This window comes from Thunnus maccoyii, chromosome 7 (genome assembly GCF_910596095.1).
Source record: "Thunnus maccoyii chromosome 7, fThuMac1.1, whole genome shotgun sequence".
NCBI lineage: Eukaryota > Metazoa > Chordata > Actinopteri > Scombriformes > Scombridae > Thunnus > Thunnus maccoyii.
The window spans coordinates 18,390,802-18,418,504 of record NC_056539.1 but is presented as its reverse complement, the minus strand read 5'-3'; the positions used below and the strand labels follow the sequence as shown (position 1 = coordinate 18,418,504).

General features: G+C 40.1%; 1 protein-coding gene across 5 annotated transcripts in view; it reads right to left on the bottom strand.

The window, feature by feature from the left end:
- Window positions 1–3,729: 3,729 nt before the first annotated feature.
- negr1 (neuronal growth regulator 1) overlaps window positions 3,730–27,703 on the bottom strand; it is a 164,067-nt gene continuing 140,093 nt past the window's right edge. For all 5 annotated transcript variants that reach the window (XM_042416842.1, XM_042416843.1, XM_042416845.1 and 2 more), the window contains one exon: window positions 3,730–6,885. In XM_042416842.1, the coding sequence (XP_042272776.1) occupies window positions 6,785–6,885 (101 nt within the window). In that variant the 3' untranslated portion in view covers window positions 3,730–6,784. The remainder of the gene's footprint in view (window positions 6,886–27,703) is intronic.

Here is a 27,703-nt window from a genome sequence, read left to right as displayed (position 1 = left end):
AACTACAAAGAGAGTCTGTTTTCTTTTGAGGACTGTTTCTGCTTTCCTTTCTGTATATCACTGTCATACTGTATATGAAAGAAGTAATGAATTCATGTACGTGTCACTGTTTATCAAAGCCTATGCATGACTTTTTCATACACGAGGAACGCGGTATTTTGCTGCTTGTCACGAGCCGCTCACAGGAAACCACAAAGTATCTGCTCATTAAATGGATGACTTGGATATTTTTAGCCTGTAACATGTTGTTATGAATAAATTATTGAATTCCAATGTGGCTGCTGAGTGACTATGTTCAGTTATTCCTTGTTCTCTTGAACATGTATAAAAGCACAGAGCTGCACGGCTGTAAAGGTCACATCAGTTCAACACAACACAATCTACAATTCCATCATCAACTGCCATTTATTAGTATCAAACCACTGCTACAAAATTACATCAAACATGATGAAAATGGACTTGCATACGTGCTATACACAATGTAAGCTTTAAAGTAATTAAAGTACATGAATTTTCTTATTTCTGGACAAATATCAATATATATATTTATATGTATTTATATATAGATATATCAATGCCACTTAAAGCCATATATATCATTCCAGTGATCTAGAGCCTATAAATGTACAACTATATCCCTGGTGGCTAAAGGACCTTCATACACATTTGAGTAAACATATCCATTCCAAAATTCTCATCACATAATTTTTCAGCATGACGATTTAAAGATTAAATTAAATTTAAAAAAAAAAAGAAAAGAAATAAAAGTACGTACAGAAAACTTAAGGGTGTTCCTGTCACCATCATTAAGTAAATTCCCGTTTTTTTGTAAAAAGAAGGAAAATGGCATATGTAAAGATATTCAATTTACAAACAGAAGAAATGCTGCACCTCATGTGTTGTTACTAGAGGCCACAGATAGCTCAGTGATACGATTTGATAACTGGTGCTACAAAGAACTGATTTGCTGTGTCATTTAGTGTATATAGAATAATGTGTAATCTGCCTTCTGAGGCATGAAAACAAATGAAATAGGATTACATTTACTGTCAGTCAAATGATGACATTTTCTCTATGGCAACCCGTTCAGTCCTTCACAAAACTGACAATTGCCCGGGAGCGTCATGTGCAAACACTTCGCACTGTGTGATTCAGTCGACGGCGTCATGGAGAGACCTGGCTTAGATAGCTTGCTTTAAAACCCAGGCATTATCTCAGGCTTTGCATCATTGGCTGGCAACTTATTTTCCAGTTCAGTGGAAATAATGAGGGACAGGTTGACAAATACTTGATGCAACCTCTTTTTAAAATAGCACGTCACCCTTACGTTGGCAGCTGCCACACTATCAGAGGGATTTAAAAAAGAAAATTGAGAGTCACATCAGCCAGAAATTACTTACTGTTTTTGCACCAATTGAAATGTTTGAGAGAAAAGAAGAGGCCTATTTCAAGAACCTGAACTTTCTTTTTTGCTTTTTCCATTTAGAACTGAATCAAACTTGCCCAGAGACTTGTTACAGAGAAAGAGAAAGGCATTCGAGTTTTTTTCCCCCCTGTCTTTCTGCCTGGGTTTGACAGGAGGAATAGCTTTTCCCTGCTGTGCAACAAACATATCTACCAAACCGAATGCTAGCACTCAAGAAACAGAGGTTTTTTTGATACTGACAACTCAGTATGCTGCTCAGGGAGCTGGATGGCGACCGCAAGAGCCAGGCAGCAGCTCCAGCGTTATAGTATGACACAATCTCCCAGTTAAAACTGACAATGGCACAGGAAGGGTTTCATTAACCGCTGGGTCAGAAGGAATCCCTCTCTCCTCCAGCCTCGTCTCTGTTCATGCCGGCCGCAGACGCCTTTGTGAAGAGCCAAACAGCACTTTGACACAGTGCTAATAATTCCCACAAACCCACTGTATATGCTGCCGTAATTTTGCTGCAGGATTACTGTTTTACATAAATTAATTTGCAGAAGAAGAACTGCAAACATCCAGTATTCAGTGGTCAAATCACAATCCGCTGTAAAGCATTATTTGCTGAAAACATGCACTCGAGGTTGAATATTTGTATTAGTCGCAATACAAAATGACTCATTGTCAGTGTTTATGCAGGTTTGTCTTTTTAAAATTTGTAAATGCCACTTGCAACATGTTGCCTCGCTTCTCTACATCAGCTCTCACTGGCACCACAGTATATGTGCTCCTATTGGTGCAGCAACACTGTCACAACACTGTCTGAGTTTGTTATGATGTTTCCTACGGTGACATCCTGAGTCACACATCATCTGCAAAAATAATTCTTGCTGGTTGTTCTCAGTTTTTTTTCCAAGCAGCTTTTTATTTTTTTTTAAGTTTTTTTTTACAGCAGCAGGAAAATTCTAGCCAGTGTCAGATACAGTATGTCAATCACAGGAAAGAGTAATAAAAGTGTCCGTCTCAGACTCTAAAGAGGTGAAAACAGACAGGAAACTGCAGTTTGTGTGTATAAAGTTCGACCTGATAATATCCAGTATGAAGATGATTAAGAACGATTTGAACCCTGCTTCTTTTTCCCTGGAAGATAAATACACATTAGTACACTGAAATCTAACTATTCACTCATCATATTTGAATTATGAAGACAATTAACTGCGTTTAATTCAATTTTTTACTTGTTCTCTATGCTATTTTCGGGGTTACATGTATCAGAATAACTTAATTATGCCTCATGAAACCACTTTCAAACAAGTACAAATACACAGTACATGTAATTACATGATGTCTGCAACCTATGAGGAGTGCTGTTTGCATCCATCCTGAGATGGTTGGGTGTATTTTTATAAATAGCCGATGTAATTAAAACTGTTAAGTGAGTAATTATTTTATACTTTACACTGCTAACAGGAGCTTCAGCTTGGCTTGTAGTAACACTGCTCTAAATAATGTTATTCAGCTGATTGACAAAATACTTTGAAGGCACTCAGTACAGTACTTGTTCCCATCTGAGACTCATTTTAAACAGCTGTTGTTTCATAATGCAACAAATCCAAACTAAATGCATTCAAAACTGAACATTGTGATTCTGATACGTCGGCTGAGTGCAGGAGGATGCTTTGAAATGGGCGATTTAAAAATTCAGGGTGGGAACTGTGGGCTATAATACCCACACACTTGAATATTTAATATCCTCTTATCTTATATTTAAAAGCGGAGAGATTTTTTTTTTCCTCCGGTGTCAGCTGGGAGCTTTGAGGTGAGGCAGCGATCTCTGCGGGTGGGTGGCGTGGCCTCTGTTCAGCTCCTACATCAACACGACTTTTTCCAATTGAACTTTTCACGAGGTAGGTCACAACCGTGGATGTTTTAGCCAAGACTGTATTCAGTTCATAGGATACTAGAAAGCCCTGCCCCTGAAAAAGTACATTATAATCTACTCCAAATGCATCATGGGAGGGAATGAACAGCGTTTTACGTTTGTAATACATTGAGAACAGATATACTGAGCAACACACTCCAGTCAATCATGACTATGCAGTGCAAATGTTGGTTAATCCTGTGTACTGTGGCATCTGGCCATCTGGGCTCAGGAGGATTTATACAGTGTTTGGGGGCAGAGGGGAGGGGATCAAGTATGCATGATACTGCACAATTAAGATGACTCAATAACCCCGAGTTACACTGTACAAACACAAGCGATATGTTCCTCAACCTGGAGAGTGATAATGACCCCTTTGAATCATTAACTCAGATATGAGTTTAAGTATTGTAACATGAAGACTTTTATTGCAAATAATAGTGATTTGATAAAAGGGACTTGTTAATACCATTATTCAAAAGAATTAACATCCAGTACATTTCATATGGAAATACTAGCATGGTCTTAACTGCTCGGACAAGCAACCAACATAACTCCAGACTGTCACCAATGTGCCACAATAATCATTATGACTCTGAACAGCAGTTGTTTTTAGTTTATCAGCAAAGTTGATTCAAATAAATCACAAACAAACATAGCCTGGTGATCTGTAGGAGGTATGTATTTTTAGACCAGGTCGAGAACGAAAACGTTTGGAAAAAACTGGTTCCATTCATTAAAAAGTTTGAATATCTGTAAAATGGCCACCTCAAAAAACACAGGTTAACTTTGACATGCAGCACAACCATACTCTCTGCACATCGTCAAACACGCAAGTGTGTGAAAACTATGACTACACACTGGCTCTAAAGATCAAACGGTATCCTATTTTCTCCAAATATACACACATTGATTCTGTTCTATAATACTGTTATATTGGTTCACACCCTCTCTGTTTCAAAAAGTAGGTTATTTGATTGCAAACATTGTTCTTTTTAATGTACTCGTCTCGACAAAAAATCAACGACAGTTATGGCATCTAAATGAACCTGACAACATTATAAACTATGCCATACTGTGCCTCATTCAAATAAATGTCACATAACCAGTTTTACATGTTTCAAATGTATTTTTTTATACATTGTTTTCATAAAGGAAGAGAATAAATATATTTCTGACCCATTTTCATTATACCTTAACATTTAAACAAGATCATATGGTGCAGTATTTTCATAATTTGTAAAACAAGCTGATAACAATTCCAAGAAAAAAAAAAAAAGTTCAGCAGACCTCAAAACAAAATCACCACAAAACATAAAAGTAATAACAGTGTTTGTGCTTTAAGTCTTTTAACTGCGATGGCTATTTCTCTATAGGTTTGCAGTTACAAGTTCATGTGAAAATACTGTGTGAACTCCTTGATCGCGGGGCGAAACAGAACACAATCCAAATCCAAACAAGACTTGCAAACATGTTAACCTGTATGACAAATACTGCATTTTTATCAGTTGCGACTGGCTTATTTGAAAATACCTGTGAGAGCCATAAGTTGAGGAATTTTGTTTTCACTGAATAATAATGCCTAATTCGAAAGATCAGTCAGCAAATGGTTTATGAACATTCAATAATCAGTCAAACAAATGTGGTCATATTTTATGGAGCTCCACATCTGGGAGAGCTTCTGGAAGTGTCCTTCTTTAGAAGGAGGTTAATTTAATGTCTATGGTACTATTAAGGCATTGCAGTAACTCTGTTTACACCATGGATTGAAGATACTTGAGGATGAATATGCCATGCTGACAGTCTCGTCAAAAAGTAAACCCTTACCATAACGCTGCTTCGCGTCTTGATATGGTTGATTTCAGTGAATAAAAAAGCCGCAAACTGCATCATTTAATTAAGTTTGAACTCTGTTGGACTTTCATTGGCCCTGCGGACACTGATCAGCTGTTTGTGTATCTTTGATAATAATTATAATTAATATGTGAAGGATGCGGATTGGAAAGAAAGCCGTTTTCGACAAAATACTTCTGAAGAGATCATGTACTTAACCACTAACATGATCTATTGAAATATCTGCCTTACACTGTCATATTTTGCCAAAAATCGTAAGCGACATAGCCTTTTTTCTCTCTATATTTCCATCATTTGTTAATTGGTACAATGATGTCCATTAACTGTAGACTGTAATATATTTAAGTAGTGAATAATCTGTAAAAGAAAACGGAGACGGACAAATGCAGTGCTGCAGAATCTAAGCGTCATGCCAAAAGCTGAAGCTAAAAACTTCAAGCGACCGACAGTATGCAGCTGTGTGTTTTTGTCCAGAAGATGATCAGTAGGTTAACAGTGAGTTCAGAGACAAAATGCCCCGCTCAGACGCCTAGTGGAGGTGGCCCGTTTTCAAAGAGAAAAGCAATCAGTTTAACTTGGGCTCTGCTTTTTCTTCTCAATACTGCAACAGTTTGTTGTGACATTCACGTATGTGACTCACTGAAAACAAAATATGGAGGATATACTGTAATATTTATATTTTCAAGAAAATATGTAAACACAGGGCAGCGATGTTCCTCCCTTCATAACTGTACAAACTCATGAACCGTGTTAATGTTTTTGGTCGAATGAGAAAAGCTGGTCCCACTTTAAAACAAAAGCCTACACTATATTAAAATATAAAGATACAATACAGTATACTTTGCTACTTTGACGTCTGCCTGATCAAAGCTGTTAGGCAGGCATAGTTACTGAAGGACCCATTTCAGAATACAACAAAGCACACCTTCAACACTGTTCATCCATCTACTGAGTAATCATGACAATACAGGTCCTGAAAAAACACCCTGCCTTTTTTGTTTTTTTCTTTTTCTTTTTTTTTTTCTGTATTTTTTAAGCACACTTCATAATCAAATTTTGTATTGTTAGGAATCTAAATGTCTTTCCTTTGTTCAACAACCCATAATACATTCAATACAACATTGGTATGGTAATTCTGTGTACTGAGAGACTTGGCACAATTGCTTATTTTTAGCCATGTACAAAAACGGATGAAAATGTCAGTTTTGCGCCGTCACCTCCCAGAGAAAGAGGCTTGAAAAGTAATTTGGGAGGTTAGGGGCGGGGGGAATTTTGATATGATTGGAGGCGGAGCGGGAAGTGGGGGGTTGGGGGGGTGGGGGTGAGCACTGATTCACAAGGTGATCGATCAATCAGAAAAGAAAAAAAACTGAAGAGAGAACAAATAATAATTAAAAAACATCATAGTATTTACATGACAGAAATTTCACCAGAATGCAAATTAAGAAAGAAAAAAAAAAAAATCCCCACACAAAATAACGCTGATTATTTTCCCCTCACAGCTTTTCAACAAACTGTACCAGATTGGATCCCAGCCATCAGCAATGTCAAAAAGGATTCATAAATGCTCTCGACAGTCATTGTGTCCGCGCTGGCCTCTGCTAGTACACGCTGATGAAGGAGGAGAGAGCCAGGACCAGGTATCGGCAGGCCAGCGGGACGTGCGCACTTCCTGTGCTCCCATAGGGTGCAGTGTTGGGTGCTGTGGGCAGGAAACAAGAGAAGCTCTGATTAGTTGTGATTGCACTTTCACTCCGCCGCATCCTCCACTTTCAAACTCACAGTTAGCTTGGTATGGTGCTTTCAAATGAGAATGTAAAAACTCCAATTACTGTAGCGCTGCCGCTGATCCCAGAAACTCATACTTCACAACACTCGGTGCAATATTCTGAACAGTGGTGGTGGAAGTATTGAGATCTTTACTTACAGTAAGTAAAACTACTAATACTACAATGTAAGAAAAAACAACTCCTTGTCAAGTAAAAGTACAGAAGTATTTTCAGCAAAATGTACTTAATGATCCCCTCCAAACATAATTTATGATGTATAAAAATATTCTGCTTTGAATAATAATTTGTGTCTGAAATGGGTTTTCCACTTTCATATTTTACATTTTTCATATTTTATAATTTAATTTTATCCTCTTTTATTTATGCTTTTTTTTAATTGGAAATGTTACACAAATATTGTTAATTTCAATAGTTGAACTGTTGGATACAAGCAGCTCCTACTTCACTTCACTCTGAGTGTATGTGCGCTGTGTTTCCACATCACACTTGTGTAAGTTGCATGAAAAAATTGTATTGTATTTATAAGGACAATGTACAGTTTTAAATATAAATGTTAACATTTGATACACTGCACCAGAGTTAGCTTTAAAGCTCATTTTTTATCTGCAGTCCCTTACAAATAAAACATATAACAGCACAATAACAAACAGCACAAAGCAAAAAACACACAGGACTCATTATACAAAATACAAAGCTAAACACAATAGCACATCACATACACCCACAATGTCAACTAGAAATATTGGATAATAATACTGGATCATGATTGGTTCTTAACTAGTTGTGACGTCACAAATCCTGCTTGTAGCTACGCGCCTTCAACTCAAGATTTAAATTGAGAAACTTTCCACTTTCAGCAGATAAATCTCAAAACAGCCTTCTAGAGTCAAACACATCATTCAACATGAAGCTCAAACATCTAACTGAAGGAGCAACAAGAAAAATACATTTTTGAGAGGACGGGGACTTTAAAGTACTACATTGTAGCTGGTCGAGGAATTAATGTTAAATCATAATCTAAAAAGTAACTAGTTATTTAATTACACCTGTTAAATAAATGTACTGAATTAAAAATATAATACAAATGAAAAAGTGAAGTTCAAGTACCTCAAAATTAAACTGAAATACAGTACTTGAGTAAATGTACTAAGTTATTTTTCACCACTGATTCTGTACTATTTTAAAATACTATATGTTTTTTAACCTTTTCTAGTTGGCTGTTAAAATACTTATTCCCCTTTCCCACCTTTCATATTAGTCGTAGAAAAAAAAGCTATCAGTGGAGAGAGAGGAGAACAGATGAGGGGCTACACAAGGTCTTTTCTTCACTTTCTCATCGAAGCCTGCTTTGTTTTGTGCTGTTTGTGTTTCTCTGACCAGCAGACAGCCACAGTAATATGAACAGAGCTCTCTGGAGAGCTGCGTGAGGCAGGCGGAGAGGGAGAGGGCAGCCTTTCATTTGGAGGGGGGCTACTCTGCCTCCTCAACACAGACACACTCTTTTAGCTTGTAGCTCAATAAAGCACAGCTCACAGGTTACAAAACATGCTCTCCCTCAGCACACACACACACACACACACACACATACATACCTGCATGTACAGGTCACATGCCTGAATGCCTACTCGCACACACACAAACACACAAACACAAACACACACACACACACACACAGCACAGCGCAGCAAGGCAGTGCAAACAGGCTCTGCTCCACCAGGGGAAATCATGTGGTGCACAGCCCATATCAGCAGGGTGCCTCTATTTACACGGCCATGTAATTAGTTCACAATGTAACTCCTCGGGGTGGTATTCCAGAAACAGGTTTAGTGAAAACTCTGAGTTTGTTAACCCTGAGATGAGGGAAACTCTGGGTTTTCAGTTCCACAAAGAGATGTAACTTAAACTTGGGGTCAGTTACCATGGTAACTGACTCTGTGAAGCTAACCTGCTCGCTGGCAGGTTTTCTTAACGGACCCTGAGTTTCTCTGTGTCTCCTCCTTCTCACAGAGCCAGACGCGCTTTCATTTTCCGCATTCATTCAGTCCGTATCAAAGCTCACGTCAATTATCAGTGGTTTACTGTCTGTCAGAATCAAAATCCTGGTTGGATATCAGTTTGCTACTCAAGGACTATCTAAAGTTACTGCTTTTATGCAGTATCAGTGATTTCTTTGAACAGCGTTTTTTGCTCTCACATTCAGATATTACACAGCGTGAATTCAGTCTCACATCAGAATAAAACCTCTGCATGTCCTTCTGTCACAACTCTGTGACTCTGTGCAAACAAGACAGCTGCCAGTTTGTTAGAGCAGCTCCTGCACTGAAATGTTATTGCATATGAAGTGTAATCTCAGGTTAAATTTACAGAATCAGTATGAAGCTTAAGACACATAGGATCAATGAATAATTATCTCCATCACTCATGATGTGATTGGTCGCACCGATGGAACATAATTCATATAATATTGGAGATTATATGTTAATATTTCTGAGCGAGCAGGATCGTGGTGTGGCTGCAGATTGAAAGTGAGGTTTTAGTAGCTGAAATAAAGTCACTAAATGCTGTTGAGCCAAAAATGTCTAAAAATGTAAACTCTACTGTATTTTAACCTTGATGCCTTTTCAAGTGCAAATCACCAAACACATTATTACTGGATCAGACTGTGAGCTTACGGTCATGTCTTTGATCTATATATTCGTTAAATCTTCAACTGTATTTTTCATTTCTATGTAGCTACAGCCTGATAAAGTCAGATTCCACTTTATCATCATTAAGGAAATTAAGTCTGGGAAAGGATAATCTCTATGAACAGAAATCTGCATTTGAATGAAGAATCTGTAGGCAACAGGACAAGATTTTGGTACCGGAGGTGTTCTGGTTTCCATTTGTAGTCTAAGTAGTATTGACCAATCACGTTTGAGCAGGCTTTGGTAGCATGCAGGTAAAAAGTCCAGGGTGGAGAGCAAAACAGGCAGAACGCACTGGCTGAAATGCAATCTCGGAACCCATCAGCTATCGTCTGATGATGATTTAGCTTTTCATTAGCTTTTTATTAAATTTATCTGCATTCATATGCAGATATCTGTTTATAGAGATTAGCCAAAATGTCATCTGGACCGTCTCAAGTTGCTAATTGGACTGTAAACAAAGACCAGCACATGGAAGAGGAAGTGTCCTGGATATCTGCTGGCCCGAAATATTGGTCGTTGCCCCTGAGAGGCTAAATCATCATCAGATAGCTGATGGATTCTGAGATTCGATAAATGATGAATTAATGGACAACACTGAATATAACTTTATTGTGTTAACTAACTGACACTTTTCCCTGCTCTGACTCAGGCTCTTATTTTTAAAGATAAATGTGCACCGTCCGCCTTTTATTTACCTGTTGCCATGGTGAATCGTAGTATCAGAGCTCCATCGATAATGTCTTTTTTCATTCACCACGTGTGTGCTTAACTCAGAGTGAACTCAGATCAACAAACTCAGAGTTTCCCATCATCGACTCAGAGTTCAGTGTTAGACTCAGAATTTGTTGAACCTGCTTTCTGGAATACCAACCTGATGTGGACCTAACGATGCACAAACACAGTTGCGCACAAGCAAAGTGAACAACAACGTAAGCACAAACACATACTGCACACACACACACACACGCTCATGAACATATAAATCCTTTTGCTTTGTGTATTTCTGAGGTTAGAAGCGGCTTGTTGTTGCACATTTTTTTGCAGAGGAGGATCATTATCCCACTGTGCTGTTATTATTGTGGACTATTTATTCAATAAGAATCTAGGTTGGTTGTCATTGGAGTGGCATATGGCTGTCGGTGTGTTAAAATAAATACAATGATGCAGAGATTGATCTTTTTTTTTACCAACATAATAGCTTGTTGGTGACAATTTTCACAGGAGATGCCAGGCAGAGAGAGAAAGAGAGAAAAAAAAAAAGGACACACATCCCATTATCACCTGACAGCACTGCTTTTACCTGATATTTTCAAGCATTATTTGTCGGCACTGAAGTTGTTTACCTATTAGAGTGAAAACTATAGCACTGCTGACAGACGGAAAGGGGGGAAAAAAAGGGAGAGAGAGGAGCAGAAATGGGTGCAAATTTTGATGATGTGTGTGTTAGATGCATGGCTGGCCTGTGTGAACTGCAGCCCCCCTCGTCTTTCTATCTTTGTCTCCCCTTTCTACCTCACTCTCTCTCTTTGTATCCCTCCTCTCTCTCTCTCTCTCTCTCTCTCTCTCTCTGTGTCTCTCTCTCTTCTCCTATCCAAAGTACAGGATAATGACACAGTTTTCCTGGGCTGTGAGAGCGAGCCGAGAAATGGTAACCATAGCAACTGCTCCTGTCCTGCTCAGCCGGCCCACTGTTGTCAGAGCCTGAGCGCTCTGCATTGTGCTAGCCGCGCTAGCAAAATCATTTGGGGTGTGTGTTTGTGTGTGTGTGGTGGTGGTGGTGGTGGTGGTGGAGGGTGGGGAATAGGCAGATGTCACTATTCCCCTTCTTCAGTTTCTCATCTGATCAGTGTCAGTGTCGTTTCTGGCTCAGTAAAATGCTGCAGTAATCATCACATTAATATCTTGTACACAATTGCTTTTCATGCAGCAGTTCAGGGAGTGCAGTAGGTAATTACTGGATCTCTGCTCTGACTAATGTTGACTGGGCCGGAGAGAGTAACAATAAACCCATCAGTATTTCAGGACGGAAGTGTTAAGTGAGGTTGGGGGATCGGCAGTGTTACTGGGTTCCTGCCTCCTCGCGGTGTTTGATTTTGGGCTTGTTTAATATCTCCCTGTGTCACTGCGAAAAGCAGGGGCCTCCATTGTTTTGACTGTGTGGGTTGTAACTTGCCATTTTAATTAACTCCCCAACCAGGAACTGCCTGCAACACCATTACTCTGCTTATTAACATGAAGGGAATAGAAGGGGGAAGAGACAGACAGAAAGCGAGTGAAAAGGAAAAGGCAGATACGGGGAGAAGAAGCGGGAATCAAAGGAAGAGCGAGCTGCAAAAAAAGACAGTGATTGAAAGGGGGTGCGAGCAGCAGCGGACAGGAGAGAGAGAGAGAGAGAGGGAGGGAGGGGGGCTCTGACTGAGTTCTACCTCTTTGGGGTTTGAATTTAATTGCCATGTACATCAGCAGCGAGCTACAATGAAGTACCAGAATCCCATACAATATATCATAGAGAAACCAACAGTGTCAAGATGCGCAAACGCTACGAAGACAAGCAGCGCTCCAAAGGGAGAAGAGCAGAGGAGATAAGTGGAGATGAAAGCGATACGCTTCAATTACTGGTTTGCAACAGAATTGAAATGAAAAACTAAAGCCTCCCCAGCACTAGCCAAAGTCATATGAAAATAACAATCCTTGCTTCTCTCCTGTGATTCTGGACGGGAGCCATCAGCTTTAAATAGTGTGCTGGGAGTATGAGCCAGGCTCTCCCTCTGTCGTCCTTCTTCCCTCCCCCTTATCCCTCCCCGAATCTCTATCGACAGCAGTTTTGTCACCCACACATCATATGCACAACAAATGCTAAGGCCCTGAACCTCAGTCACTGTTGACACAGATAATGAATCATACTGAAATATGCAACAGTGACACTCAATGCGGGGTTTGTGTTGAGTACCATCTCGAGTGTTATGCACTGCACTGTAATTCACTGGAACATCATCATTCATTAAGTAATTGTGCGTGCTCCTTTCCCTTCCTCTTTTCAGCGCTTTAACGATCACATAGACTGGGATTGTAAGCTTTGTGGAAACATGTGCTTCATTCAAAAGTCCTCAATCCTGTGTTCGGTCCCCTTGAGCTTCATACATGTTCCACAATGCGGAATAGAAAAAAAAAAATCTCCCATGTTTTTGTATTGGATTAAATCTCCAATTCATTCATTTGTCGATTAGCGAATGATTCATCCCCTGAGTTGCTCATATCCTCCAGGCGAGCTGTCACGAGTGGCGCACAGACGGCAGCCAGCCAGGCAGCATCCCAATCCCCCCGAGGACACGGCTTCAGAGATGGGCTCTTCTGAGCAAGGGGTGTGGGGGAGGGGTTCAGTGTCCTTGACCATCAATCAGTGGCCTCTGGTCCTCCCCCCGCCGCTCCCCTGAGAGAGCCCACATGAGACACTCCTGAGCCAGAACTGATCCTGTACACACCATGCTGTAAATCGGTCTAAATCCCTCTACATGCAAGGTTCACAGCAGCCACCAAGGGTGTCTTTAACACACTACAGCAAACACTAAAGGCAGTTTGTCTTTTTAATAATGGGCCAGTGTTCTGGTGTTCGGTAAAGAGTATAAATGGAATATCATGCACTGCTCATGACATTTGATGAGGGGATGCCGCGCCTTCAAAGAAATGTGTCGCGCTTCATCGTCTCCTAAGTGCTTACAAACCTAGAGCGTGCAAGCACTTTATAGAAGGCGATCAAGACATTTTCCATGCTTTACCTCACTTCAATCCACTGACAGTGAAATACACTCGTCCCCTCCACAATTCATCTTGTACCCTCTTGCCTGTAGCAGCCTGCCATATTGAGTTGGTGCACAATTGACTCACCGACCCATCAGCTCATTCATCCATTCCTCTCTCTATTCCTCCTGTTCTAGTACAAGCTAAATGTTCATCATGGCCAGATATGATGTTCAAGACTCATCACCTTCGTCTCCCGCTATGATCACCACACACCGCTGTTCCTCGGAGCCCTCGTTCGCGCGGACCTTCAAGCTCATTAGCCCCACCAATCATTTGCATTAGTGCTAGTAATGAAAAGCCTCCATTAATAAGATGGCCTTCAGAGATCATTTCCCGTCCCCCGCCTCCCATTGCTGCCGTACACTCACCCCACCTCTTCCTCCCTCCCTGCCTCCCGCCACATCCTGGTACCTGCTGCTTATCAACACCCAGCAGAATGCTTTTTGGGGTTGGAGCCCAGGCTCTAATAGCTCCTCTCAGCATCAGTATCTGACTGGAGAGTGAATGAGCGGGAGAGACGGGTCACCTGATAGCTTACTGAGTGAGCTGGGGGCTCTCAATTGCAGGGAGACTTTGGCCTTCAGCTTGACTTAATCAACGCCTCTGTGGGGTATCTGGACACATAAGAGAACCCTCAGCACAGTTTGAGCTTGAGGAAGGAATCCCGACAGAGAAGACATTTCCTGCGTTCTCTGTACAGATACTGTTCCTTTTCATTATTGATTTACCTCTCTCTCTCTTACGGCCGCTCTTCCCTCCTCCTCCTTGAACAGAATGCGCATCTATATACCTTTCATTTGAATTGAATAGTCAAGTTATGAGTCTGGCATTCCAGAGAATCCACAATTCAGAGTGACCTACACACATGTTTATTGCACCTATCAATTCAAGGACATGCTTTATGCAGGAAATCAGTGGGCTTGCAAATTACGTACTTTATATGCACGCCTGATGGATAAATCTCCATTTTTAAAATGTTTTATGAATTTTTCTGTGTAGCTTTGTTTTTTTCCTAAATCTAGAGGGTAAATCCACATCAGCATGTTCTGGGAATAACAACCCCCCCCCCCCCCTCCAAAAAAAAGGCAATACAGTGTGAATTGATAATTAAAGGAGTGTTTTTAATCACAGCATTTCCAAAAGCATAATTACTTCATGACTTTGACTGTTTCCCCTAAATCTGTTTAATGTTAGAGGCTTAATAAAATGCACAGGGACACAAACAAATGGCGTCAGCATGTATCATGTTCGTGCAGCCTCAGTTTCCCCTCCTCTCTCTCTCTTCCTCACTCCGTCTCTCCAATAATCTCCCTCTCATATTTGAGTCTCTCACTCCCACTCTCTCTAATAATTCCCCATGCCCCCTGTCTCACCCTCACTTTTTTAATGCTTATCAGGGTTTTATTTCTGTACGAGTCCTGCTGCAGGCCCAAGGATTTCGCTGAGTCAGCCGCTGCTCGGCTCCTGCACCCCCGCGATGACAGTGACAATCTGGCCAGTTATGAGGAATGTCTTAGGACGAGCCGATGCTACTTGCATCTCCACAAGCTGCTCCATCAATACACCCCGATAGCATCTGATCTCCATCCAGGAGGCAACGCTCTCTTTCTGCCCTCTCCTTTTTCGCCCCTTCTCCTTCGCCCGTAGACTCCCAAAATAGCAATCCCCCGCTGTTATGTATGTAGGATTATGATAAGACAGATCTCTTTTATCAATTTCCATTATGGTGCTGATAACACAGCAGGCCTGAATGTAGAGGGTTAAGTGCATTTTCTTCTTGATGGGTATAAGATAACTTTATCACTGCAGACTGTCTGGTTATCACAGTTCACCTGGGGCTACTTGAACCTGACTGGAATTTGCTCATGCTGAGCATCTCTGCACAAGCACACGAGCTGCTGCCAGAATTTGCTCAGATGGTCATACTGTATGCAGAGCAATCCATATTTTTTGTTCATATTTACCTACCCTGAGCTGTTAATTGATTTCTCTCAGATCAATTCGGTGGTTTACAGGAATTGTTGGACCAAAAAGGGCCAAATCAATTGCCAAGTGATTAGCATGTGCAGTGGATTATTTCTAGCTGAGGCACTGCATAAGACTTGAGGCTGCATGGAGTAGAGTCACAATTCAATGGAGGCACACGCCATATGTTTACATTAATTATTGCTAGCTCGAAGTCTGCTTTAGATAGTGTACGCCCATAGGCTGTGTGAGTTTCACACATGAAATATTCCTTTATTACGCCAAGACAGAACCTGAGGCAGTGAATGCACTCCAGTCTCTACTTTGCACCTTGTTGCTGACTGCCTTTGGGAGGTTCAGATAAAAACTCTAGTGTCCTGAAGTGGGCACCATTGATTCAGATGGATATTTTATACAGTACGAGCACCGCCTCTCGTATATACACACTACTAAACTAACTCTGGATGTATGAGAGAGTGAGAGAGTGTGAATACCTTCCTTTCTAATTCACATACTGAGAGATATGTTAAGTGGTTCAACAGTTCAAGGTCTCAGAACTGGATATGAACTTCCACAACCTTCCAGCAACTCCTGACACAATGTCTACATCAGCTTGGTGGACAATGAAAAAAAATAAAACACACAAAACGACACACTAACACTACTTACACGACCCTCTTGACACATGTAGCTTTGGGAGATTGCAGCCTGGAATGAGAATGAATCCCTTTTATACTGAAACTAGAAAACTAATTGTGGTGCTGTTAATTAATTCTTAATAGCCTCCGTCTGTCGGCCTGGAGATGGGCTGCACTAGAAAGGCTAAAAACTAAGTCACAAATGTCAGATGCTGTTAATATGGGGAGTGTATTTAAGGCAGAAATTAGGAGTGAATTTGATGTGTGTCACTTTAATGCTCTTCTATCCTCATTTCCGTGAGCTCACTGCAGACGGGAGGAAGGAAACATGTTCACCTCCAGTTCAGAGTTTTGAATTTCATTATGACAGGTAGGCCTCCTTTATACATTTCTACAAATAACACAGACAGAAGAAATAAAGAAATATAGTGTACATACTCAGCAGTTAGTTGCCTAAAAGTGTCAATACTATCCTGTACTTTATGAATACTCCATTGAAAGAAGTAAAAGTCCTTCATTAAATAACAGTAAAGGCATTAAGGTATTATCAGAAAAATTAACTTAAAGTGCCCATTTTCAGTGTCTTTATATTAATGGATCACATGAGTAGTGGTACGTGAAAGGGGTTGCTTGTAGTGATGAATCCACAGATAATTATTACCCGACTGTGCAGTTCCTCTCAGCTCTACAGAGTGTTTATCATGTCTTTAAGCTCTTTGTTTGGTTGTCTGGCCCGCAACTTTACTGTTTTGGTTCACACTCACTGCTCTCATGCAGAAAAAGTTCTGAGAAACACCCTGTCTGCCCAGCACCAAACGATAGGCAAAGTAGCTGGTGAAGATAGCGGAGCATTTAAAGAGCCAGATATTTCCTTCAAGAGCTGGAGGAGACCAAACCAGAGCTACAAGGACTTACTTTCATCAGGTGGCCAGAAACATAACTCCAAATGAATGCTAATGCTGCTCTGTATCTGCTGGATGTTCTCTGATTTCCTCTGAAATGTTGCAGAATGTGAACGTGGCATAGCATAAAATGGAAATACTACTAAGTACAAATACCTAATTACAACTAGAAAATTAATTGGCAAATATTTTGATTATTTAATAATTGTTTTGGCTTTTTAAAACAAAAATTCCAAAAATGTGCTAGTTTCAGCAAATGTGTTGACTCAATGCTTTTCTTTGTCATACATGATAGTAAACTGAATATTTTTAGGTTTCAGACTGTGGACTGAATGCCACCTTTGACTCTGGAGAATTATAACGGGAATTTTGATTATTTTCTTACATTTTATATACAAAACAACACATCCAGAAAATAATCAGCAGATAAATCGATAATAAGAATAATCCTTAGCTGCAGCCCTAGTCTGCTTCAGAAAAAAAAGATGTGTCAAGGTGCTTTGATACACCACAAAATGTTGCCAATGCACAGCTGGCAAATAAAAACAATGGGTTAATTTAAAAGTTAAGCATATGAGCCAAGCATGTCCAATTTGCTCTGAGTGTGTTCCAGGGTTTAGACGATTGTTTGGAAGTGCTGAGTTGTGTGACGTGTATACAATGATAATAACTGTGGAACACTACTGGAGGTTTTGCTTGTATGAAGAAATGACAGACAATATCACCTCGCACTGAAACGTGTCAGATCCTTAAAAAAGACCTTAAGTCTTATCTACTCCTCCACATACACCCCCATCTCCAAATCCACTTTAGCCTTTCCTCTGTAGGCTTATCCTCTCTGCCACACTGACACTATCGATGTGCAACTTTCATGGTTGCATAAATACCATAACCGATGATGGTGACACATGGTCTTTCCCTTTGATGTGGGACTGCACTTGGTGACTGCAACTCCCAAGTCTGTGAGTGAGTGCCACACTCTCTGCCTTTGTGTTCTTGTTTTTCACATGAGGTCAAACATTATTGACTGGGATCACTGAGGGGAATGAGTCTGCGTTTACCGACAAATTGGACTGGTGGATTGACCCTTGGTTCAACTCAGTTGGGTACCAGGAGCAGTAAATATCAATTCGTCTGGTAAAACACACACTTCTCCCTTTGTAGCCTGAAAACACAGCAGATGGATTCACATTTACATACAGTATTCATCATCAAGTTGACTCACTGCTCTGATGACAGTGAATGTGAGCCTGGGAAATGTCACTTCAATTATATTGCATTCATTACAGGCCTTATATGGCAGAATATAAAGGTTCATACAATAGCTATATGAAAGGGGCTAATGCCATCTGTCTAGAAAATAATGATCAAAGTTCCACTAACAATTTAGCAAATCCTGTTTCATTGGTTATTAAGAGCCAGAATCCAATTACTGAATTCCTCTATCAATATTTCGCCCTGTATAATGTGTTAGGAAAAGAGTGAACCAAGATTAATTGGATCTGCACCTTTCCATCAAGACTACTTGTATTGTTAAAGCACTATTTCCAAGAAAGGATGTTATCCCATCCAAGCAATAAACACAAGATAAGAATAAGGTGTCAAAACAATAACACAATCACACTAACTCTTAAAAAAAAAAAACTTTTTCAGATTTAATTGCAGACATGCTGCAAGAGTTCGACTACAGATTGTGTCTGGTAACAAATAACCACCAATTCCAACTCTCTCTCTTTGTATGATTCATGACAACAAGCTTCGGTCCAACAGCGTTCAGCTACATGTACACTGTAATTGAATAATTTGTCACCCTGAAAACTCAATTAGTCAACCTGCAGTACTGCATACAACACCTCCAGAAGTCCAGAAGTCGTCAGATCTCAGTTCTCTTTAGCTTAGCATGAAATATCCAGACAGAAAGGATATGGCAGGTGATATTCTATATTATCATTACTGTCAACAAATCCCATGAAAAGACCAAAACCAACAACTACTTTCTGAGTCAGTCCTGCCTGAGGCACTCAGCCATAAGGCCATTCATTACTGCTGTAGAATGGTATGGAAATATTTGTTCATTTAAAAAAAAGGCTAAATATTTTTGTTCAAACAGCTGGGCACTGTAGACTTTAGCAAACATTATTCAAACAGGAGTAAAAAGTGCATTTGTTGGGGACTATTTTCAGCTTTTGGGATTTTGAGTGTAGGGTTGGGTACCGAACTCAACTTTCAAGGGTACCGACCTGATCACGTCGGTACTACCGAGTACCTATTCACGTTAGATCCATTGGTGCCAAATTTCGGTACCTTGAGAGCGTGTTGTGTTGTGAATTCAAATAAATATTGATAAATATAAATACTGATTGATTCCTCATGAGCCTTTTGAAAAATCCCTCCTAGTTTACCAACACACGTGCACCTGTACTTTTAGGTATCAGCCTTATTTTACTGTTTCCTGATCCCTTTCAGCCTTTGGAGCTGTGTTAAGTTACTGCTGATGAAAACATCTCCTGCTGCTGCTTCTTCATGTTAAAAGCTTTCCACTCACAAATTAACAGAAGGCTTTTACTGCAAAGAACTTACAGGAAATTAAATGTGTTTATTGCTGAGTTAGTGGAGCTCGTTAGCGGTGCTAACGAGGTTTGGAGAGTACTTGGTGAGTACTTACAGCAGCAGGATGGTGTATGAGGGATTGACTCAAAATGAACTACAGTTCACATGTTCATTGTAATGAAGGAACATGTCACCCACTGCCATAGTGTGGCTCACTGATGTGTTTTGAATACCTTTTGGATACCAATGGAGGTCTATGGCACAGAGGAATAAGCTATATCAGACTTACATACACAGGCAATAGTAGGTAGTTGTTAGTAGGTAGGACCAATTCATAACTGGTTTAGGTCTTTTCATGGGATTCATTGACACTAAGTAAAATATAGAACATCACCAGACTTACCCTTTAAACAAAAACACCTTCGAGTTGTTCATATAAAACTAAACAACCTCTAAAAATTATAAGTGTTGTGAGGATGTGTGTTTGTTGTATTAGTCACAGGGTAAATATGAAGAATTTATTTTGATGGCTGAGAAGGTGACAGCACATATTCTTGGGTGGTTTATCAATCCCCTCTCAGCTTTGGTTCAGACTAAATCAAGGTTTGGTCTGATATGGAGGAAAGAAGTGGGTTGCCAGTCATCTCAAAACCCACATCAATCAGTTAAATACAAACAAAAAAAAGTAAACACTATTAAAATCCAACAAAGTGCCAGACATGTAAGAGCAAAGCAAACGAACAATCATGGAAGAAGGGAATATTTCTTTGATCTTACCCTGTGCTTGGATTTCGTTCTGTTTTAATGACAGGCGCATGGGCTCTTTTCCAGTCATATTCTGCTGTTTCATGGTGGGATGCAGATCTGTGGCTGGGAGCCCACTGGGAGCCACCCACCATCACTAAGATCTCCCCATGTTAGATGGCATTAGGAATAACAAATGTAAAGCAAATTGGTCTAATCCGCTCATTTCCTTTCAAATGTTCTCACACAATAGCGCCTGGGATTCTTCAGTGCTAATTAACAGTGTCAATGGTGACAGGACTTTGGCTTGTGAGTAGCTCAGCCCATTGATTGTTTCAAACACATTACTGTAATTCAGCAGGAAGCTGGGACTTGCATAAAAAAGTGCCGTTTATCACTTCAGAGGATGATACAGCCTTGGTGTATTGGGTCCCGAGATTATTTTGCCAAAGGCATCTCTCAGCATGCTCATTGACCTTTCTTCATCATTAGTGAATGTAAAGAGGGAGGATCCTTGTCAAAAGCCTTGAATAACTCATCAGCTGCAAGGCCAGGGGAATACCAAAGGGTTAATGGTTTTTGTTTGGGGCCTCCAAGGCTTTACCCTTAAGCACTTGCATTTCAATTCCTCCACTGCATGAGAAGGACTGAGGAGGAGAGTGGGGGAACTGAGATAGCAGCGAGCTGTGCAGGATGCATAAAAGTGTTTGTGCGTGTGTGGGGGGTTTGTTTTTATCTGTGTGTGTGTTTCTGTGTGTGTATGTGTGTGTGTGTGCCTGCGTGAGCGTGTGCATAAAGAAATGTACTATTAACTGTCAGCAGCAACCCCCAGCCATCCACCACTAATGCATCCATCCATACACACATACTGCCACCAAATGGGAACATACTCGGCAACATAAGTGCCTATACAGTTTGTGTATTTGAGTGTGTGTGTGTGTGTGTGTGTGTGTGTGTGTGTGTGTGTGTGTGTGTGTGTGTGTATGTGTGAGCCTGTTCTGCACTCTTTATTAGCCTCTGGGGGAGTGTATCACACACGGTGACACCACTCCAACTTGCACTGAGAACCTTCAGTATTAGTGGAGGGTCGGACACTCTTTAGCGATGCAGAGGACGCCAAACAGCTCAGAAATCAAGCAGATAGAACTAACCTTATTTAACGGCTAGACATCCAAGCCATTTCCCCAAAGAGAATGCCATTTCTGAATGTCATGACCTTTTCTAACCGCGTTTAAAAACCTCCAAGGTCTTCAAGGTGTGGTTTGTCAATAAAAAGATTTTGAAGACTCTTGAGGAGCGGTAAACAGAGAGAAAGGCAGATGCATATGCTCAGCTTTTAATAGGGGGGTTTATTGTAGATTCTGTCATCTGTTGTTGGGCTGATTGAGAGGTTTTTCCTGAGGCTCGTGACAGTGATTGAAGCGGTGTGTGAATGTGTGGGCTAGATGAACTTTAGTGCTTAAGTCCACACACTTTTAATAGCATAAAATACAAGAGAGGGAAAAAAGCTTTAGGTGTACGTGTGTGTGTGTGTGAGCATAATTTAGTGTGCATGTTTTGTGTGTTTTTGGGGATAGACAAGAGTGTGTGCCATTTAGTGGGTGATGGGCACTGTGGACTGATTTAAGGGTAGGGGGAAATTGTCATGAAGAGCAGCTCTCTCTGTCCAGGCCTCTCAGAGATAATTGTCTGCCAGAGTGAAACAACATTGTGCAGAAACACTGACTCACAAAGCACAAGGTTCTTACTGAGAGGGCAGAGGGGAGATACCAGACATCACACCTGACAAAAGAAGTAAAGAAATAATTAAAGAAAAGGCGAAGGGGTCTGGGGTGTCATTTGAGAAGGCAGTGGACAAAAATCTTTGCTGTGCTGTAAGGACAGTGCGTATGGACCCACATGATCAATAACAGTGATTTTGAAGGTGAAACAAGTGTGGAAAGTCAACTGGATTTGTTTAAAAATCTCTCTCTGTGGACCAAGATAGGAAAACACCAAGTGTGGAAAACACTACTTAAGCAAAGCGCTAGTGAGCCCTCCTATCACATTTCTGCCAGTATGATCTTGCATACAAAGTAGAGACCAAATGCGGTTACAGTTGTCTCCGGGCTGTTGTGATTAAGAGGAGCTTGAATTCTGCTTCAGCCAAAGCTGGATGAAATGCAAATCAGTAGCCATTACAGTCATATCTCTGATGACTGACAGGAATGTTCATACCAGTGTTGTAAGGAGCAGTTAAAGGTCAATTGGAAGAGTGAGACTGAACTCAGGTGTGCCCACAAGTAGTTCTTAACTATTTTTTTTCTCCAAGCGAACTCTGCTGTACTCTGTTTAAAGTGAGAATGCAGTCCAGAGCAAGGAAGTCCTGCATGTCATCAAGTTGGCTGGCCTGTGCTTGGTATATTTACTGTATTTATATTAGCTGATCCCATTTGTGTTTGGTTTGGTGTTTGGCAATCATTTTGCATTTTTAATCGCAATCACGGAATATCGTGGAATTTGCCAAGATGTGGATGCAATTTATAAAAATTAAGGTCTTCCCTGCCATTGTAAGTGTTTTTTCACAGCACTTAAGTTGAATGAACAGAAGAAAACTGCGATACTGAGATATTGTGTTATGGTGTAATTTTCTGCTGTAGCTTCTATCCTTTGTCTGTGTGTCTGTGTTTCACTGAGGGGAGGGCGGGGCTCAGCTCCTCCTACACACACACACACACACACACACACATACACACACACGTAGCACGGCTAAGTCATCCAAAAAAGGAGGGGAATTTAACACTAACAGCTAAATTTAGAGAAGAGCAATATCCAAACAACTTCTATGAGTCAGGAGAACAACTATTCTGTTTTGCCAACATACGAATGTGAAGCACTTTATTTTATAAAAGGATGAATGTTTTGTTTTATAACTGTATTGAAGCACTTTCCTTGATCAAAAAACAGCGCAATGTTGTGTTACATCAAATTCATTGATATTCATTAAATTTTTAATATTTTCTTATTGAATTGTTGAAATTGTATTCATCCACCACATGATTAGACACTCTTTCTGATGACAATGTGCTTAAATTGTAAAACAAAGAATTCAGAAAAATTATGAAAACATGGAATTCCAGAAACTGGAAAAAAATAAAATGGATTTCATAGAGCCCTATAGTTTGATGAAAAAATCTAAATAATATTTATTGCATAAACAACCTAGAGGTGTGCCACGTGAATAAACTCATCTACCAAGGTTTATGTAAATGTATATTGTGATATCAGTATATATATATATATATATATATATATATATATATATATTGAGATACATTTTCTGGAAATTCTGTTGAGGTTGAGAACAGTTTGTAGATAAAATAACCAAATGTGAATGTCTGTTTTTAGCTAATCTAGTGAATCACTTTGATGCAAAAATCCAATATTTCCAACATTGTACACAATGGTCCAATAAAACAAGAAAAAGACAGCTAACTTGCTATAAATGGTATAACAAAATGTCTCACAGTTGACACATTTCTATCATCCTCATTATATATCATATATCATGTTTACCCTTAAAACAACACATATACCAAGTAGTTAATCATATGGGAGAATAGGCTGTTGCTATTTTTACCTTTAACCAGCATGACACTTAACATTAATTTCATAAAATATGGTTAATTTACTGTATGTTTTAATACTGTGAATCATTCGAGCACAACCAATAAGCAGCACAATACCATTTCATCCCTCAAGTGTCACTAATCTGGTTGCAAAAATATTCAGCAACTGACTTAAACAATAAAACAGCAGCTTAAATGCATCTCCATATCATTATGTCTGTATGTTTGATTTCTACAAGTGAAACAAATCCTAGAATAATAATTTCTATGCAAATTTGGGAGGCAAGGGTTTAACAGAGGTTGCTTTTGGAGGCAGTGGGCACAGTATCTTGACTTTTCAGGCCTCTTCCACTGTCAGTGTCAGTCAGGGTTTGTTTAGAACGGGCAAACTAATTACTGTGTAATTCCTTACACTTATCATGGAGTGACATATAGGCACCCCGTCCCTCTAAGATTCAAATACATGGGGAACTGACATGTCATGGGAGGGTAGGATTCCTGAGGTTTAAGTATTATCAGGATAGTTGGCAACAAAGCCTCGACCCCTCTGGCAAAATCACATGAAAGACCAGTAATCTGCTGGCAGCCAGCTGTCATATATGAATATATATGAAACCCCACAACAAGCTGCCCAAGATGCTTGGAGTCACAAGTAAGGCTTGCAGGGAATGGTTGGAAATGTTGCATGACAGATGCAATGAAATAAACATTTGTCAACGCCAATGTTTGTAGGGCACACTACTAACTGCATCGTCGATGTTCTGCATCACTTAGGCTTTCCCACATTCACAATTCCGACATCGCCTCATCTGACCAATGACCTTTCTGCTCGCATTCCTCCAGTCAATCAGTCTTCAGATGCTGTTCTTTAAATATTATTGCAATTCTGTCATTCTGTCTGTCAGACCAGACCCTCTATTGCACAACCCAGTACTTTGAACTCCCAAGATGTCCCGGGAGATCAACGACCTGCTGGCTTTTCTCAACCACCACCAATGTCTAGACTTCAGGGGTCCTGTCCTATCTCCTATCTTCATACAGTATGTGCCCTCACTTAATGAAGGTGCTTCACACTGATGGAGTCTGATTGCCAACATCTTTCTCTGTTTCTAGCGTCAATAAATATCTTTATACACTTCCAATTGATTTCTTCTTACTGAAATCATTTTTGTTAAATGAAAAATCAACTTAAAGATGGAGGAAAGGTCAAATGAACATTACTATTTTAATACATAGTGTCATTCAACAGCCTCAGCATCTGTAGAACTACACACTGTGTGCTTTTTATTGGTAAAACAGTATCCTCTACCGCCCAAACTGCTTGAACTGTTGCACTCATAAGCAGCATCTTGCATTTTAGTGTTGTTGGCTAATGTAACCAATTATTTGAAGGAAATAAGATTTATGGACTTAATTAATCTACAATCCCAGTGAAATTCTAAAGAAGTGGCAACAAAACAGCTGGGATGAACTACAAAAACATGCATGCCAGCATACTGAAATTTATAAAAAGGTCAGCTAATGTTAACAAAACATTAACAACATGTTACTTTCAGTCTTGAAAGTTTTCTTTTGTGTTTATGGGATAGAATTAGTGGGTAATGTAGACATAGATGATTGCATAGAATAGAATATGATGCATTAATGTTATCAGCTGCTCGTCTCAAGCTAAACCCAGACCATGAATCATATTTTAGTCAAAAAGTGAGTGAATGCACCCTCTGAATGATCACACTGCTCTGCAGGGGAGGTAGACAGTGGGCGGGCAGTGTTTTACTGACATCTTTGACCCATCAGATTCTGTGACACTGGAGGATCAAGTAAAGACAAAAGATCAATGTTCAAACAGCCTGAATTTAGGAACTGTATCAACTGAACATATTAACACGGTACTGTGTATGTGAACTATTACACACATTAATGAAAACTAAACATCTTTAGATTTTGTTGTTTTAGAAACCAACATACATTTTGTTAAAAGACTAAATAAACTAAATAAAAATCAGATGCCACAATAAACTCTGTTATGAGGTTTTGTTAGATATGGCAGCATTATGGACCTTGAGGATGTCAAGTCTGCAAATAAGCAGCTAATAAGAGTCCAGCTGATGACTCATGAAAGGCCCAACCTCCGCTTCTTAACCCTCATGAGTTGAATGCAAAACCAGAGAGAGTGATGCAGTGAAGAGCCTCCAAAGCAACTGAGTGAGCCCTGAAGAGCACATTTGCTGTATTTCCAAGGGCAATGACAACATGTCCAATGCCTTCTCTCCATTACTAGTAAAAGTGTTCTCTCTTTTACCTCAAAATTACACCCATTTAACTCTGCTGAAGAGTACTCTCAACAGAGATGAGAGCGAGGGAAGACCTAAAGCACTGCACAGTGTGAATCCACTGCAATCTACAAATTGGCCAAAAAGCCATCTTTTCTGATTTACCGCAGCCTCTACTGTAAGTGTGTGGCTTTCTTCAATCATCCTCCTTAATGCACTAACCATTAGAGTCTGTCCAGAAGGAGAATATACCCTGGTGTCTCAATTATAGACAAAGACTGAATCTCTACGGCAGACTTTTGTGGCCATAAAAGGAAATGACTATCCATTTTCTGCTCCAGCTCTCACACAACAACTGCAGAGTCCTGTCTGTTGTTGGGAGCACCGAAACTCATCTTTCCAACTGAATCGTCTTATTAATCACCCTGACTGCTGTGGCGAGGGTGCCAATTAAAGTCGGAAAAAGATCTGAATTGACAAAAAAAAACTATTTCTTCGTCCCTTTACTGGTGACTTCTCTTCAGTGGTCTTTTCTTCTTATTTGCCAAACTTTCAATTCACAAGTAAGGACGCAGGTTTTGAAGAACAGTTGTAAATACAACTTCAAAAACTGAGAAGGATGTCACAACCTGAAAGCACTACAATGCATAATGTGCTTTGATCTTCTGGGTACAGCAGGAGATGTGTGAGATTTGGTGATATGCAAACTCTGAAAAGTTATGCTAGAGAAAAAAAAAATAAAATAAGTGACAGCGACAGGGATAAAAGCGACGCCTGCAACAATAGCTTAAATAAGAGGTGGGAATAAACACATAAAAGAAAGAAGATTCTTTGGCACAATTTAAAAAGTGGAGAGGCTCTGACAGGTCTCAGTTTTAATACCCACCACCAATATTATGCACACAAATACTGAGAAATATGCATGGAAGATGAACAGAGAAAAAAAGTGAGCTCTGCGAAATAAGTTTTCTTGTTCTTCTGAAGAAGGTTATTACAGTTTCGGTGTGTGCTGCTGTGTTTCTTCTGTGTGCGTGTGGGACTGACAGCGAGACCAGGCTTGTGTTTAATGGCCGGCACTCCTGAGGAGATGCAAAGTGGGAGAGATAATCAGAGGTAGAGAGGAGAGCGGTACATGTGGGAGCAAGGGAACGATAGAGGGGCAAAGAGAGAGAGGCTGAGACAGCCAGACTCAGCGAGAGATGTGGGGTAAGTAGAATTATCTGCTGATAGGGGGAAGGGCAGCGCGGCCATTTATATCAGAGACTGACAAACAGGTGAAAAGCAGCCCTGAAAATGAGTCTTTGCAGGGGGCAGAGAGGAGCAGTGAAGGCTAAGGCCCATGAAATATGGATAATAATCTGTTTATGTAGTTAAGATTGGAGGGAAGAAAGGTAAGTAGGCCTTTGTGGGAGTCCAAATGTGTTCTGAATGCTCTATGAGAGTCTGGTGTGGAATCAGAAAAATATGAGGATCAGTCAATATTGGATGATTCTGCAAAGCCCAGATCACATTCAATGACGTTACGTTAGGGTGACTAGTAGGCTCATAGGCTCATATTT